Raw genomic sequence first — 16,525 nt, forward strand, 5'->3', positions numbered from 1 at the left:
AGAATTCTAACCAATATGCTTGCTCGGCTACCTCTCTCTTGATACTAATGTAGATTAAAACATACCATAGAATAAATTTGTGTAGAGAAGCTCTCAATTTGAATTTACATCTAGATTAAAACCATCACATTGGTTGAAATGCACAAACTTGTTTAATTTTTTATAAGAATCTGCTAAACAAATTGCAATATGAGATGGATTGAACATGATTGGAATGTTAAAAGTTAATATCCCACTGTGTTTAAAATGAAGTAAATTTATATATATGACCATATTGATTATAGAATTTGTTAAACAACAACAAACATCGTACATATATTCGAGTGATAATATATTATACCCCTCATACACACACACACACTCACAGTTCACTTTAAGCAACACACAACAACTAAACAAAACTATCAATTTTCCAATGTTGTTTTTTTTTAACACAAATAAATAATTCTTCAATAATATAAATAGTAGGTGTTGATTATATCATTCAACCATACCAAAAATATTCATCAAAATGATATAATTATTGATGATATATTAAATTCGGGTTTGACACCAACAAACATACACACTAAAACAGCAGCAACAACAACCACCCGTTGTGGTAACACACATCACCTATATACTCCATGATTGCATCTGACAATAAAGATAACAAACTTCCCCCTTTATTTAAACATAGTCGGTATCTACCAATATCAAATAGCTACCTACATATCATTAAATTTCAAACATATTAAACACAACCATGGGTTTTCAATTTTATTTTTTTAAACTTTATTGGCAACAGTAGAAAGTGCCTACTACTACTATATTTATAAATCATTAAAAGTTGTCGTTTCCATTTAGAAGCGGTCGACAAAAAAGAAAAAAAGATGATTGTTTGATTGTTTCAATGTGTTTTATGTTTATTCTCTTTTTTTATTGTTGTTGTTGTTGTTGTTGTCGTGTTTTCACAGTCTGTGATCGTGAGTTAAAACAAAACAATAATTGTTGTTGCTGGTACCAACGATATAGAAGGGTCGCTTTCACAATTCACCCGGTTTTGGTGTTGAGTATGCTATTTGGTTTTTGCCTGCATTACGGTAGTACCAATTGATATAAATAATGACCTTGGAAATAGATTCATTCATTCAATTTTAATTATAATATTTTAAATCATCTTATCTTTTATTTATATATAAAAAAAAAAGAAACAACAACTTATTACTACAATTGTTATATCAATCAATCACAATAATAATAATTTATATATCATATTTATTTCCATTTATTCTTTGTAATTGTGAAAACAAACAACATATTGTTTCTTCTTTTTAGCTTTGGAGATAAATCCATAATTTTTCCATTGTTACTTGATAGACATCTCATACCATACCTTAACCAATTACTTCTCATCATACTTTCACTATAACTACATTTTTGTTGCTAAGCATTGGCTTCATCATCATTTACTTTTTAATCATAATCATCATCACTTTCCGGAACCAATCTAATATTTTCTTGCTATTTAAATAAATCGAATTCCAATATTTATATTTTCCAAAATTACATAAACAATTATTTCAACATCCATTTAAAAATCAATATATATTTTAAACTTGATTTAATTATCTACAACCATTTTTATTTCTCTATTTTCCCAAATTATATTCATATACAAATCAATTTCCTATCTGTGGAACACAACACTATCTTATAAAAAATTTTAAATCTAAAATCTTTTAAAATCAATATCTATTATTGAACTTAATACCATTAACATTACATTATAATTACCAAAAAAACTATTATTACTATAAATTCAAAGTTTAATTTTGTAAATTTCATCAATTTATTATTTTATCAATCAATTTAATATTATTCTAAAACTCCGATTTATTTATATATATAATACATTATTTATCTAATTTATTTATTTTAATAAAAACTATGAATATAAAATATCTATTGTCATTGACAATATCTCTATTTATTTTGGTTGTTTCTGGACAACAATGTTTTGATCAAAGCTCTGTAACATACACTACAAGTGGTACCCAATTGCAAATGAATGGACAAACAATTAGAGTTCAAGGTATTGCTTGGTTTGGTTTGGAAACACTGACTTTTTCACCGGGTGGTCTACAAACCAAGAGTGTGGAGCAACTTCTCGATGTCCTAGTTGCCCAGAAATTCAATGTACTCCGTCTGCCATTCTCTGTCGATATGATCTTGAAGCCACGTATGCCAAATCAAATCAACTATGGTCTGAATCCAAATTTGGCTGGTCTTAATGCTTTCCAGGTGTTTGAATACATCACCAAGGCATGTGCCACTCGTGGTATCTTGGTTGTCGCCGAAATGCATCGTTTCGATCCAAACGACTACATTCCAGGACTCTGGTACTCCACCCAGTGTATCTACAACATCGATGGACAGTGCATTAATTACACCACCGACGTTGTTACCAACGCTTGGATCACCGTTGTAAACACTCTCCAGAAATACTGGAACTTCTGGGCGGTCGACGTCAAGAATGAACCACACGGTACCGCCACATGGGGAACTGGAAATACCGCCACCGACTGGGATGCCGCTTTCAAGAACATCGCCAACACCATTCAATCAAAGACCGGATTTAAAGGTGTCTACTTCATCGAGGGTATCGAAAACAATGCTGGCTCAATCTGTTCGCCAGCCACTGGTAACTGGTGGGGTGGTAACTTGTCGCCACAACAATGTTTCCCAGTCTTCCTCGCCACACCAAACAAGCTGGTATTCACTCCACACACCTATTGTTCATCTGTCTCTGACCAACCATATTTCAACGATCCAAGCTATCCTTCCAACATGCCAAGCGTCTGGGATGCATCATTCGGTTTCCTCAAGTCAAGTCAACCTGTTGTCATTGGTGAATGGGGATGCAAGAACAACAACACCAAGAACAGCAAATGGATTAGCTCTTTCGTTTCCTACCTAAAGTCAACCGGAATGACCAATCACATCTACTTCTCACTCAACCCAGATTCAGCCGACACTGACTCTATTCTCAACCCAGATTGGACAACCATCAACCAAAATGTTGCTGGTTATCTCAATGATATTGGAACCAATCCATCTATCTTCTCGCTATCTGGAAACAAAGTTTGTTTGGGTAATTAATCTACTTCTACTACTCTTCCTACTTTTCTACTCTCTTTCCTCTATCGACTACCTTTTTCTATCTTATTTCTCTTCTCTATTATTATCCTACCTAAATATTCTATTCTCTTTATCTCTATTAATAAAATGATGAAAACAATAACCTAACTTTTATTTTTTCTTTCTTTCCCTCCTTTTTTTTTGAAATTCTTATTTATTTTTCTTATTTCTCTTCTTTTTAACTTTCTGCTTTATTATTTGTTGATTAATATTGGTACCATATTTTAGGTCCAATTTCTACTACATCCACTGTTAGCTCTACTACCATTGGCGGATCAACAACTACTACAACGGGAAGTGGTACAACCACGACATCTACAACTTCTAAACCAACTACTACAACTTCACAATCAACTACAACCACTGGTGGAGGATCAACAACTACCACTTCGACATCTACAACTTCTAAGCCAACTACTACTACTACAACAACTTCGCAATCAACCACAACAGGAGGATCATCTACTACTACTACTACTACTTCTACCACTGGTGGTGGATCGTCAACTACCACTACAGCAGGTGCTACCACAACAGGAGGATCGACAACAGGTCACACTTCAACTATTACCATTCAACAGATATTGTCAAGCTCATGGACTGACAGTAACAACAAACCATGGAGTGTATACAATTGCTTTATCACAAACACTGGTTCCTCTGCTATTCAAAATGTTAAATTCTCATCCGTACCAAATGTTGCACCAGATCAAAGCTGGGGTGCCTACACTCCTGCCAATGTCAACGGTAATTGGATTTGGTCAGCTCAGTCATGGGCATTAACATTGCAACCAAATCAACCAACTAACTTTGGTTATCAAGTACAATCGGCCACTCCATTTACTTTTACAATTGTTCAATGATTGAACAAAAACAATATTGTTTTAAATTAAAAATTGTAAATACAAAATAAATTATTATAATTACTTTTTTTTTTTTTTTTTTGTTAAATTAAATAATTACTTATTCTGATTATTATTAATAAGGGTTCTATCAATTAATACATCTAGATGTTTTAAATTGTACTTTTATCATTGTGTTTATAACACTTAGATATTTATTCTTAACCTCCTCTTATTTTAGTAAATCGAGTACTGTACTTAATTTGTAGTTTAGCAATCGATCAAAAAAGAACCACCTGGTGATTGAATCAAAATATCTGATATAGCTTTTGCAATTCTATCAGTAATTGCTGAATTCAAATCAGCTCATCAGGAACAATGAATTGACCATTCAAAAATGAAGATTTGATTTTTTTTTATTTTATTATGACAACAATCGACTTGATAACAACTTTTTAAAAGTCAACTTCACACCTTTCTTTCGTTGTGAATTTTAAACCAACTTTTATTTTTTTGTATATTATTGAATAGAAGAACCCTCCCTCGGAACGACTTTAAAATATTAACAATTTTATTACAACTATCAAATTAAAACTCATCGTCCAATATAATTCCTCTCATTTGTTTAAAATTGTCATGAGTTTCAAAGTTGATGCCTGCAAAAGAAAATAATATCTATTTTTTTTTATAAAAATCAGGGTTGTATACAAAAAAAGACGAATCACATGTGGTATTATAACATTGACCACAAATGTGTGTTAACTAAAGAAACTTGGGAAAAACCAATTACGAAAAAAAATCTTTTTAAGATGAAATTTTTATCAAAAAATTAAAAAAAATAATAAAAAAAAGAAATCAATCTTTCAGCAAAACCAGGCATTCTCAATACCTCTATGATGTATGTTGTTGGTTTTATGAATTTTTTTTTTGCGTTTGTTTTGTTTTTTTTTGGTGTTCGTTTTCAATTTCTTCACCTTGCAATTTTTTTATTTTAATTTAATTTAATTTTTTTTGTTTTGACACTTACTGTTTGTTTGTTTGGTGAAGGAGAAGAGACTTTCCACCTTTTTTTTTTGTTAAATCAATCAGTCATCATCAATTTAACCACCAACCACAAAAACAACACTACACTTTATTATTATTATATAGATATATGTTAGTGTTCCTATATCTTTATATGTTCATATCATTAAAAGTTGAGAAACAGTTTTAAATTGGTTTTTTGTCAAAGTCTAGATTTCAAGATATTTTTGTGCACAGGAGACAAAAAAAACAAGATACTTTTAATAATAAAGGTAGGCAATCTCGATATTTAATCAAACCCACTACTCTCTAAACTAAAGTTTTCCCCAATAACCACCAAAAAAAAATAAATTTAAAAATTAAATTTAATTTAATTTATTGGTCAAAAGCCTTTTTCATCTTGATCAAGCCTATTTGTCATAAACTTAAACTTTAATTTAAATTAATTTATAAAAGTGATTATATCCGAAAACTAAATAACTGCAAATTAGAAAAGTGTAAATCATTAAAATAAGAAATAACCAATAGTTGTTTTTTTATATTTTTTCATTTCCAATAATAATATCTATTTTTAATATAAAAAGTCATATTTATTTCCTATCATCATGATAATATGATCTTCCTTCTACGTTTATTTAACACAAATCGAAAAACAATCAACCAAAACTCACATCATCATCATCACAACCATCCATCGAAATAACAACAACCCAAACAAACAAAAAAAGTAAAAAAAACAACCCACACTCATATATAATCATCAACATAGATATCTTTTTGGTTTTTTTTTTGTTATTTTTAATTTTGATTGATTATACTTGTTTTTACTTTGTTTTACTTACTTAATCAAGCTCAAATCATCTCATTACTAACTTTCTTTTTACTTTTATTAATTACAATCAATTTAGTTTAGTGTTTTGTTTAGTTTAGTTCTAAAAACAATAAATCAGATATATATATATATCAATAATTTGAATAGTAGAATTAATAAAATAATCAACAAATCAAGAGACCACCTTTAGTTAATTTTCAACTTGAAATTTCTATGGTTGTTATCATCAAATCAGCAAACATCAACAAAAACCAGTAAAAGCAAAAAAAAAAAAATATTTATTTTTAGGTTTTGTTTTTTTTTTCTTCAAAGATAAGATATAAAATATATATTATTTGTCGATATTGTAGTATTAGTCATTATATATATATATAGTAAAAGTGTGTAGAGTACACATCAATGAATACAATTAATACAGGTTCTGCCAATTTGGCATTCAGCAACAACAATGCTTTGAATACAAACAATATATCGTGGCTACTGTCATCGCAGCAGTCCAACGCAGTCGAGAAAACCAAGGAGAAAGAAAAGGCCAAGAAGAAGTTGGCACAGTTTCTCGACCAATCCGTCGATAATATCAAGCGATTCAAAGGTTTAATGTCATATATCAACAACTCTGACGACCAGGACATCGACAAGATCTTCAAGGACAACAGCTACCAGATCTACCAGATTCTGCTGTCGACATTCTCCACCTACGAACTCGGAACCTACAAAGCTGGAAAACACCACTACGCAGAGAAGGAAGTTTACAAGGTCAACGAACTGTTGAAACGTGTGTTGATCCATCTCGAAGGATTCGTCAAGAAGGGTTGGCAAGTGAAATCGATCGTCAACATCCTAGAGAAGATGCTTGGCGTTGAAAATATACATACCATTCGTTTGGCGTCGTTCTCCACGCTCTTATTCTTCCTCGAGGTGATGGAGAAGCCCGACCGCCACAAGCTAGAGTTGTTCTCCTCGATTATCGACTACCAGCCATTCACACCAGACTATACCTATCGCATCCAGTTTGCAAGACGCGTCTTCAGTGGACATGAATCAAAACGATTCATCGTGATACAGGCAACCGAGCCACCCAGTCGCGACGACTCTTGTCGTCTCTTTGAACAGATGTTTATGCATATCAGCTCGCGTCTCAACAACTTTTCATTCTGGTTCGAGCTGCTCAAAACACATTATCTCACTGTGTTGTACCCGTCGATCTGCAAGAAACTCGGAGTGTTGCCGGCCAACGACAACACCGGATTCGGCAGTCACTGTCCCCACGAACTACAGGTTATCATTATCAACTATATCTGTACGTGGATCACCAGCAATCCGAGCATTCGTGAATTTCTTTTGAATAATCAACCAGCACCAACACCAGCACCAAACACAGCGCAACAACAACAACCAACAACCAATGGAACCATTACACTATCGATAAGCAATGAACAACTGGCATCGGCGTCAGCATCAACAACAGCAGCATCAGCATCTACATCACCAAACAACAACAACAACAACAATACCAACACCACTAACGTCACATCACAACTCACCACCTCTACACCAGGAGTAGGAAGAGTTGCCATTCTACTCGAAATTTTTAAACAAAGTTGTAAATTACCTCTGAAATATGTAGATATTATTAAAAAGTCAATACTCACCTTCCAAAATCTATTCTTTGTAAGTATTACTAGTATCTATTCGATCATGTTAAACATATTAATAGTATTAAATTCACTCATTCATTCATTCAGTCACCAAACGCATATGAAATGGAAAGTTTATGTGGAGAAGAGTATTTCTCATTCCAAAAGTTTATTTTGAATGAATTGATGAATGTTTTCGAAACTGATGCCGTTGGCTACGAGAAGGAGCGTGATACCATTGGACTGATGGTGATCGGTGTCTTTAAGAATTTGATCGATCAGTATCCAAGTTTACGTGGACAGACTCGCGAGATCCTGTTGAACGCAACACTCCAAGCGACTACCACTCTTTTGCGACGTTCCAATCCCAACAAATCGGTGAGTTCAACACTCGAGCAAGCGATGCTCTCCACCACGCTCTTTGCATGGATCAAATCGAAGGAGTTGAGCCCAGAGATGTGGAGTCGATTCAACCAACATTTCGAAGAACTCTACTTTAGAGTCGAGGTGATCAAGCAGATCAAAGCGAAGCTACTTCAGATCACATGTATACTGCGCGACACAATCTACCCATTGAGCGAGAAGAAATTGATTAAAATCGATAAAGACAAAAAGAATGCGGAAAAAGGTGGTGCTCCTAAATCACCGGATACACTTGATCCACTTCCTGAAATACATATGTAAGTTGTTCAATTCAATCCAATCAATTCAAAACAAAAATTTCAAACTTTTGTTAACTAATTATAAATTTTAGTGAGAATGCTTTAGTTCAAATTGGATGGGATAAAGATAGTTTATTAACGACTTGGTATAACTTGTTGGCAATGTTAAACAATTTGAATCAGATTAAGGATCCACTGATACATGAGTTGGCAACCGATATTCTAATTGATATTATTGATATAGTTCTGGCGGCAGAAGAGATCGTTGAATTCCAAACCACTCAAAAGTCATCTTGGAAACCACTGTCTCTATTCAATTTGTTTGGTAAACGACTGTTTGAAACACACGATCTCGATGCCAAGTTTACAAAGAGCAAAGTGTTGGCAATGTCTGGACTATGTCGGTTAGTATGTCGTCATCACCTCCAGTATCCGAATGACATTCTCGCTGCTTTCTACCACTACATTGGACTGAATCTTAATGGACCGGTGACACCTGGCACTACCGATCTCGGCTGCACAGCAATCCTACACAGCAGTCCTATATTCTCGCTGGCCACACCCGGCTCCAACATCCTGGTGACTTCATATCTCCAAAAGATTCGCGCAATCTTCACCGCGCTCCGACAGGATCAAGTCAACAATGCGCCACCAACCGACGTCAGGAAGAAGTCACTGATTATCATTTCATCACTGATATTCTATCCCAATCATTTCCCAGTGTTGATATTGCCAGGATTCAAAGATGCCTCGAACAAACAGCTCTCAAAGGATCTGACAATGAAAGAGTTGAAGCGTGAACTCGTCGATATTCTCACCATGGCATTGAAGGTTGAGAAGCTGACAGAGAATCGTTTGGTCTGTCTTTGGACATTGTCAACGATGATCATGGAGGAGTTTAGCAACTCTACCGATTTCCAACAGGAGTTGGTCGATGAGATGTTAGAGACACTGCTGCAATTCACATTGCACCAAGAAGCATCGATCTCCAAGACTGCTCTCGATGCAATTGCAACCATCAGTTTGATTTTCAATCGCTTAACCAAGAGTGTCATCAACACCATTATCGTGTCACTGTGCAGGAGTATCCACAAAGGTTATCAGGAGATTGACATTGGAAGCACCACCATCTCTGAAACCATTGTTGCCAATCATTTCTACTGTCTTCTCGACTGGGTGTGCCTGGACAATTCTATTTTCGATGATCCCAGCTACAATGAATTCCGTATGGTATTGTTCTCGGCGATCGAGCTTGGACTTGGACAACGCGGTGAGATGTGGTCGACCACATTCGAAGGTAGTCGTCTCGAAGACTCTAGAGACCATCTCAAACAGATCTCGAAATCACTCACCAAGAAGCAGGTTGCCAGTATCTCGAAATCCGGAAGTGGTTCTATCAAAGGAAAGGTTGAGATTGACGACGATACTCTTGAGACTTTTGGTGTCGTTGCCAAACCCAACCCAATTCGTGAATCCGCTGAAACACTGCTCTCGCACTGTCTCAACTTTGTCCACAACTTCCCATCGAAACACGGTCCTGAGATTATCACCTCGATGATCGACGAGTACGACGACAATCCCGCTGGATTGGCCGACGAGGAAATGCCATTGTTCAGTGTCTTCAACGAGAATGCACTGATCTCTGTCGTGGAAGTTCCCAAACCAGGTGCTCCCGACCAAGGAACTGTTGCGCGTCTATTCATTCGTGATGCCACCGGTAAATATGTTTGGAGCATCGATCATCAATACGATCCACTGGCTTCCCTCAGCAGCACTGATGACTCTCTTCCAAAGTCACTACTCTCACACTACATCGACCAAAAATCTACACCGATTTTCGTTGATAATCTCAGTTACCAATATGAAAATCAAATGCAACCGAAACCAGTGGAACCGGCCGTTGTCGATGATAAACTCAAAAATCTACTTTGTACATTGTCCTCTAGCTATCCAGAGTTGTTGCCATCCAACGGTGGAACACTTGACCAACCACTTTCCAACTTGAAACCAACGCTCGTCCAAGAGTTCCAGAGAATCCAAGAGGAGGTGGCAACCTTTGTCCAGCAGGAGAAGAGCTACCACAGCGAGAACTACAGCAAGCCTGTCGCCTTGTCGTGGGACGGCGCTCCACCATCGAAAATACCTAGTGTCATCTCCCAGTCGCGTCGTCTGCTGATGTCGTATCTCGGATTCCTCAATATTTCGAATGCCCCATACTTTAAGCAATTAGAATCCTCTCAGAAACTTGGTCGTGCACTCCAGCAGCTGGATATCACACCGTCGCGTGAGATCCTCAAGATCGGATTGATCTATGCCGCCGAGGGACAAGACGACCAGCGTGACGTCCTCCACAACAACACAAACTCATCGATTTTCAGTGAGTTTGTCGACGGTCTAGGTTGGCCAGTCGATCTCCAAACTCACCAAGGTTACCTCGGTGGTCTCGATCGTAAGAAGACAACCGGTGTCACAGCACCCTACTTTGCCAACACCACTGTCGAGACTATTTTCCACAACATCTCTGGAATGCCAACGAACAAAGCCGATCTCCAGCAGATCCACAAGAAGCGTCACGTCGGTAACGACATTGTAAACATCATCTGGTCGGAACACATCCGCGACTACTCGCCAACCACTATCACCTCGCAGTTCAACGATGCGCACATCGTAATCTACCCATTGCCCAATGGACTTTTCCGTGTACAGATCTACCGTAAGGAAAGCAAAGTTCCATTGTTTGGTCCGCTCATCCATGGCATGACCGTCAACAAGAAACTCTTGTCGACGTTGGTTCGCCAGACAGCAATCAACGCCTACCGTTACATCAGAAATTCGACACCCAACTACACAAGACCATACGCGCTCAGAAAGCTCAGAATCAAAGAGATCGTCGATCGTTACAACTCCGATAGAAATTATGTAGATTTCGTGCACTCTGTTGTTTCAGGTTACACTCCATTAGCACCACCAACCTCATCAACCCAATCAGTATCCACTTCCAACGAAAACAACCCAAATAATGTAACATCAACATAAGAACTAACTAACACTTTAATAAATTATATTGTTAAAAATGTGATAATTTAAAATGTTTTCCAAATTAAATTTAATAATATCTTAAATTAGATTTTGCCCATTTAATTGTTTTATTTATGTCATCAATGTTTCTTTTTTGTTATGAAATATTTTAATTAAATATCTAAACTTATAGTTTAATTTATCTAAATTTGGTTATTAGCATGTTATGTGCTCCATCATCTTTCATAAAATGTGTGAATGGATGTGGATACAATTCATTGTTTTTAACCTAAAAAAGATATTTTTGGTTATTGATTTGTTTTTTGATCACTGGGATTTACAAAAAAATTGAAATACTTTTGGTTTAAAATCAACTTCCAAGATTTATTTATTTAATCAATTATTTAATTTAATTAATTAATTTTTTAATCAATTATTTAATTATTCAAATTTTTAGATTAAATTATAATTGTTTTTATATAAATAAATAATAATAATTTTTTTTTTATAAATAAATTAATCTTTTTCAATGTAAGTGTATTCTATATCTGTTCGATCAATGAACACTCAAAATATCTTGCCTCATTTTGATCGAAATTAAACAGGTCTTCATTTTTGATTTTCACGAAAAAAAAAACTAACATTTTTTCTCATAGATATTTATTTTTAAAGTTTGCTCAGAAATTGACAAACCCCGTAAGTCTATATATTTTTTTTTTTTAAGGTTCAAAGTGTGTGTGGTGGGGTATTGTTTATTTAAATGCGCAAATTAGAATGGTCTTTACTCCCATACACCAATAGTTTGAACAGTCATCTTCCTTAAAATTGGGAGTATTGAGAGAATGAACTTTCATTGTCTGTTTATTTAGTTTTGGTTTGGGTTTTTTAGTTGTTTTGTCTATCAAAGAGTCACAATCAATCAAACAAACATCAAGATATTCGCATAATATAAAATAAACTTGACCTATAACTTCTATTATTATATCTTTTGACACACCTCTAGAGATAGAAAAAATACAACAATAATATAATTCTTGAAAACAACAATCAACCTATTTTTATAGCCATTCATTTGTTTTTTTTTAAAATTTAGAGTTGTTTAATTCTGCCTTTTTAAAAAAAATAATATCATATCAACTCGATATATTGTTGTTGGTGTTTCTTTTTCCCCCTTCCTCCATTTCTATACCACCTTCACCACATAACCACAACTTCACATATACACACAATATTTTCTTTGTCAACCCACTAATAGTATATATTTTTAAATATATATCATCAATGTCCAGTAGCCAATTGTTGTTGTTGTTGTTTGTTGATGTTGTTTAAAATCACACCATTATCATATTCGAATACCACCAATTTTATTGCGATTTTAAATAAAAATAAATTATCTATCTTTTTTATTTTGTTTTTTAAAATATATAATTTCTTCTATCTTTAAAAATTTAAACATTACTTAAAAATCATAGCAATCCACCATCTATTACAATCTTTAATTATTTGTTATTAATTAATTAATTATATTTCAATCCAATACCTTATTATTGGAAACTTATTTATTTATCATCACAAACTTATCCTTTTTATTCTTTTCTCTAAATTATTGTGAAATCAAGTCAATCTAATCTGCTAATTATCATAATAATAGTCGAAAGAGAATCTAATCAAATCAGATCAAATCAAGCAAAGGAGAGAACAAGCCCTAATAAAATCTACAAAAGGTAATTATTCAATTTAGGAATCAGCCAACTCATTATGTGATTGTTATCTGTTCTTCTCATTTTAATAAACCAAAAATTTTCAAATATTCATGATTTATGTTTGAAAACAAAATAATACAAAGAGGACGGTTTAAACCACCATTTACATGCGTTTTGCTAAAAAACAAACAAACAATTTCAAAAAAAAATCATCTTTTGTGTGCCACAAGACATCACAAAAAAAAAAAAAACACAAAGATCATACGCACGCTTTTGTTGAATGATCAATAAAAAAAAAAGCGCGAAGTCAATAGTTTTCTCTTATTGTAAGGGTTTGAGAAATTAAATGATTGTTGTGTGGTTTAATTGCAAGATTCATTTTTGCTAGCATGTGTGTGATTGGAATTTGCAAAAAGTTTTTTTTTTTATGCAAACAATCTAACCCACACAATCACCGAATATCCCACAAACACCCATCAAAAAGTCTACCATAACACCTTAGCACCGCACCAGCAAAGAAACCCTGTTTCTCTTACCTCTTTGATATTTAATATTAATCATTTTGAAGATTCAATATCCTCTTTTGTTTGTTTGCTTTGCTTTTTTTTTTGATATTTTTTTTTTTTGTTTAAAGTTCTTATTTTTTTTATTTTATTATTTTTTCTTTTTAAAACTAAAACCAAAATCAACGCAATTCGAGATAACACCAATATGTTGCTTGCTCTTTGTTGTTGATTGCTGTTGTTGCAGTTCTCGTAATTTATTAATTGAACAATTAATAATAATTTTGTAGAGAGTACACCAAGATTACAATATAGAATAGAATCAATAATTAATTATTATATAATTATCGTATTACAATCACCCAGGTTAAATTTTAGGTTGTTTTTTTTTGTTTTTCACTTATAACTCGTAGAGTCATAATTTTAATTTATAACCTAATCTATCATTTTTTTGGTGTCTTACCCTTTTTAGACTTTTGTCTGTTTGAGGGGTGTTTTTTTTAATAAAAAAAAAAACAAACTCTTTTCAAACAAAAAAACAACAAACTTGCAACTTTCAGTCTGAGAAGACAACAACAACTGCTCTTAGACTCTACCACCCACTTAAGTCAGTCATTTTTAATTAAATTACTTTTGGAAGTTACCAACTTCAGAGATTTCATTTTTTTTATATATATAGATCATTTCACTACACTACTACTCTTCACTTCATTCTACAAACAATAACAATAATAATAAATAATAAATAAAATAATATAATTAAAAAAATAACTAACATAAATAAACAGTTAACTATTTATTTTTTACTAAATTAGATTTAAGAATCTTTTTATTCACAAAACAAATACTCTTTTTTACAAATATTAATAACTTTAATATTATTCAACTTTTTTTCAATTTCCAACTAAACTAAATAAAATAAATAGAAAAGAATGGAAAGTTATCAAATCATCAATAAAGAAAATATTCAAAATATTGGTAATCATAATAATAAATATTCAATGAAAAAATATTGGACAACAACAAGTGCCTACATAAATAATAATCAAAATAATAGTCAAGATATCAAACATAATAATAGTGTTAATAATAATCATGGTAAATCTAAATCTAAAACAACACCAATGATTCCAGTTTCATTTGTCGAGCAACTTTGGAGAAAACCAAAATCGAAAATCTCGAAAAAACACAATACATTCCCAACAGCATCATCTTTCAATTTCGAACCGATCACCTATTTACAAGCCTATCAGCAACAGAAACAACAAAACAATAACTGCAATTTCTCACTGAACGATCTACCAATCGAATTGATTTCAACCATCTTGGAGCATACAATCATCAAGAAGGAAATTTGCCAGCAACCATCGGACGACCAGCAATTCCTCACCACTCTACTGACATGTAAACTCTGGCAAACCGTTGGATACTCACTGATAGAATCGGTGAAACTCGACCGTTGCTCACGCATGCCATCGGTTCGCCAGCTTCGACAACTCAACCGACTTCCCTCACTCCGCAATCTCTCGATATTCGGCGGTTCTCCACTGAAAATCTATCAACTCAATGTCGTTGCAGGACTGCTCTCCAGTCCTTCGTCGGCAATCACTCACATCAACCTTTTCTCCAATCAAATCGGTGACCTTGGACTGCTGAAGCTTGTCCAGGCACTCCACTACAATTCATCAGTCACTTTCCTCGGACTCTCATACTGCAACTTGACAGCGAGAAGCGGAGAGCCACTGGCCAACCTACTCGCCAAAAACACAACACTTCGCGAACTCATACTTTCATACAATGCACTGGGCAGTAGTGGTGCTGTTTCATTCGCAGCTGGACTCGCCAAGAACAAGAGTCTTCGCTCACTTTCACTATCGCACAACGAACTGGGCGACGACGGCACCAAAGAGATTGCCTTGTCGCTGGCATCGAATCAATCGCTTTCCGAGCTGAATCTGCGCTGCAATTCAATAAGCAGTGAAGGATCCAATTACATTAGCACATCTCTCCAAATCAACAAATCGATTGTCGAGATCGATCTCTGGGGAAACAACATTGGTGACTATGGTGCCACTAAAATTGGAGTGGCACTCTCACTCAATCACTCATTGAAATCGATCAATCTCACCAGAAATTGTATTCAGCAAGGAATTGGATCGATTGCCTCTGCACTTTGCTCTGCTTCCTCAAAGATAACAACCATCGACTTGTCAGCCAATGCACTCGGAGCCATCGGAGCCATCGAGATTGCCAAGATCATAAGAGCGACCACCTCGATCGAGTCAATGACATTGTCATCGAACAAGTTTGAATCGAATGGAATACAGCACATTGCACAGGCAATCTCTAACAACAAGTCAATTCGACGTTTGAACTTGGCAACCAACGAGATTGGAGTGGAAGGTGCTCGATATCTGGCGGAATCTATCAAGCTAAACTCAACGATCGTCTACTTTGATCTGGCGATGAACCAGCTCGGAAACGAAGGAACCAAAGCCATTACCGAAGCATTGGAGTACAACAAATCAATTAAAACAATAGTATTATCACATAATCAAATCGATATCGAAGGTGTTCAAAGCATTCTGACACTTCTCAACTCGAACCGTACCATTTCAGTCATCAATCTAGAGGGTAACCACCTTGCACCAGACACACAAAGATTATTTCAAAAGTTTATCAATCAAAATAAACTTACTGTCACACTATCCCATCAAATCGGGAGATACTCATCTTTTTGAGCATTGACATAATGAATGTTTCAATGTTTCAAAATAGATTGAATCATTTTTTTGTAAACAAAAAAAAACATCTTTAATTATTTCTTGCTTTTTCTTTAATATTTGATTAGTTGATTGATCGATTATAATTATTTAAACAAATTGATATACAACTAAACTTGTTATATGTTTAAATACTTTTTTAGAAAAAAAAAAAAAGATTAAAAAATTTGATCTGCAGAGCGCACTGAAAAAAAATGATCGCATTTACTTGATTCGTTTTTTTTTGTTATCTTTTTATTGTTTTAAATTTATTTATTTATACTTTTATTATTTATTCTATTTATTTTCAAATCATTATTATTAGATTGTTTTAAATAATAATAGTAGTTGTAGATAAATAGG

The 16,525-nt window shown here is 34.1% G+C and overlaps 3 protein-coding genes across 3 annotated transcripts; all 3 read left to right on the plus strand.

Annotated features, from left to right (window-relative positions):
- Nucleotides 1-1,929: 1,929 nt before the first annotated feature.
- PPL_09281 (putative cellulase) lies at nt 1,930-4,043 on the plus strand (the record flags this gene model as incomplete). Its single annotated transcript, XM_020580078.1, has 2 exons — nt 1,930-3,133; nt 3,409-4,043. 2 exons carry the CDS (start codon nt 1,930-1,932, stop codon nt 4,041-4,043), a joined length of 1,839 nt encoding a protein of 612 aa, XP_020429911.1.
- Nucleotides 4,044-6,276: 2,233 nt separating this feature from the next.
- PPL_09282 (GTPase-activating protein) lies at nt 6,277-13,448 on the plus strand (the record flags this gene model as incomplete). The annotated part of the gene is made up of 6 exons (XM_020580079.1): nt 6,277-7,548; nt 7,623-8,194; nt 8,269-11,197; nt 11,867-11,894; nt 12,846-12,918; nt 13,400-13,448. 6 exons carry the CDS (start codon nt 6,277-6,279, stop codon nt 13,446-13,448), a joined length of 4,923 nt encoding a protein of 1,640 aa, XP_020429912.1.
- Nucleotides 13,449-14,332: 884 nt separating this feature from the next.
- On the plus strand, nt 14,333-16,141 carry PPL_09283 (leucine-rich repeat-containing protein; the record flags this gene model as incomplete). The annotated part of the gene is made up of 1 exon (XM_020580080.1): nt 14,333-16,141. The coding sequence occupies one exon, from the start codon at nt 14,333-14,335 to the stop codon at nt 16,139-16,141; it is 1,809 nt and encodes a 602-aa protein (XP_020429913.1).
- Nucleotides 16,142-16,525: the final 384 nt, after the last annotated feature.

This window comes from Heterostelium album (assembly GCF_000004825.1).
Source record: "Heterostelium album PN500 unplaced genomic scaffold PPL_scaffold9, whole genome shotgun sequence".
NCBI lineage: Eukaryota > Evosea > Eumycetozoa > Acytosteliales > Acytosteliaceae > Heterostelium > Heterostelium album.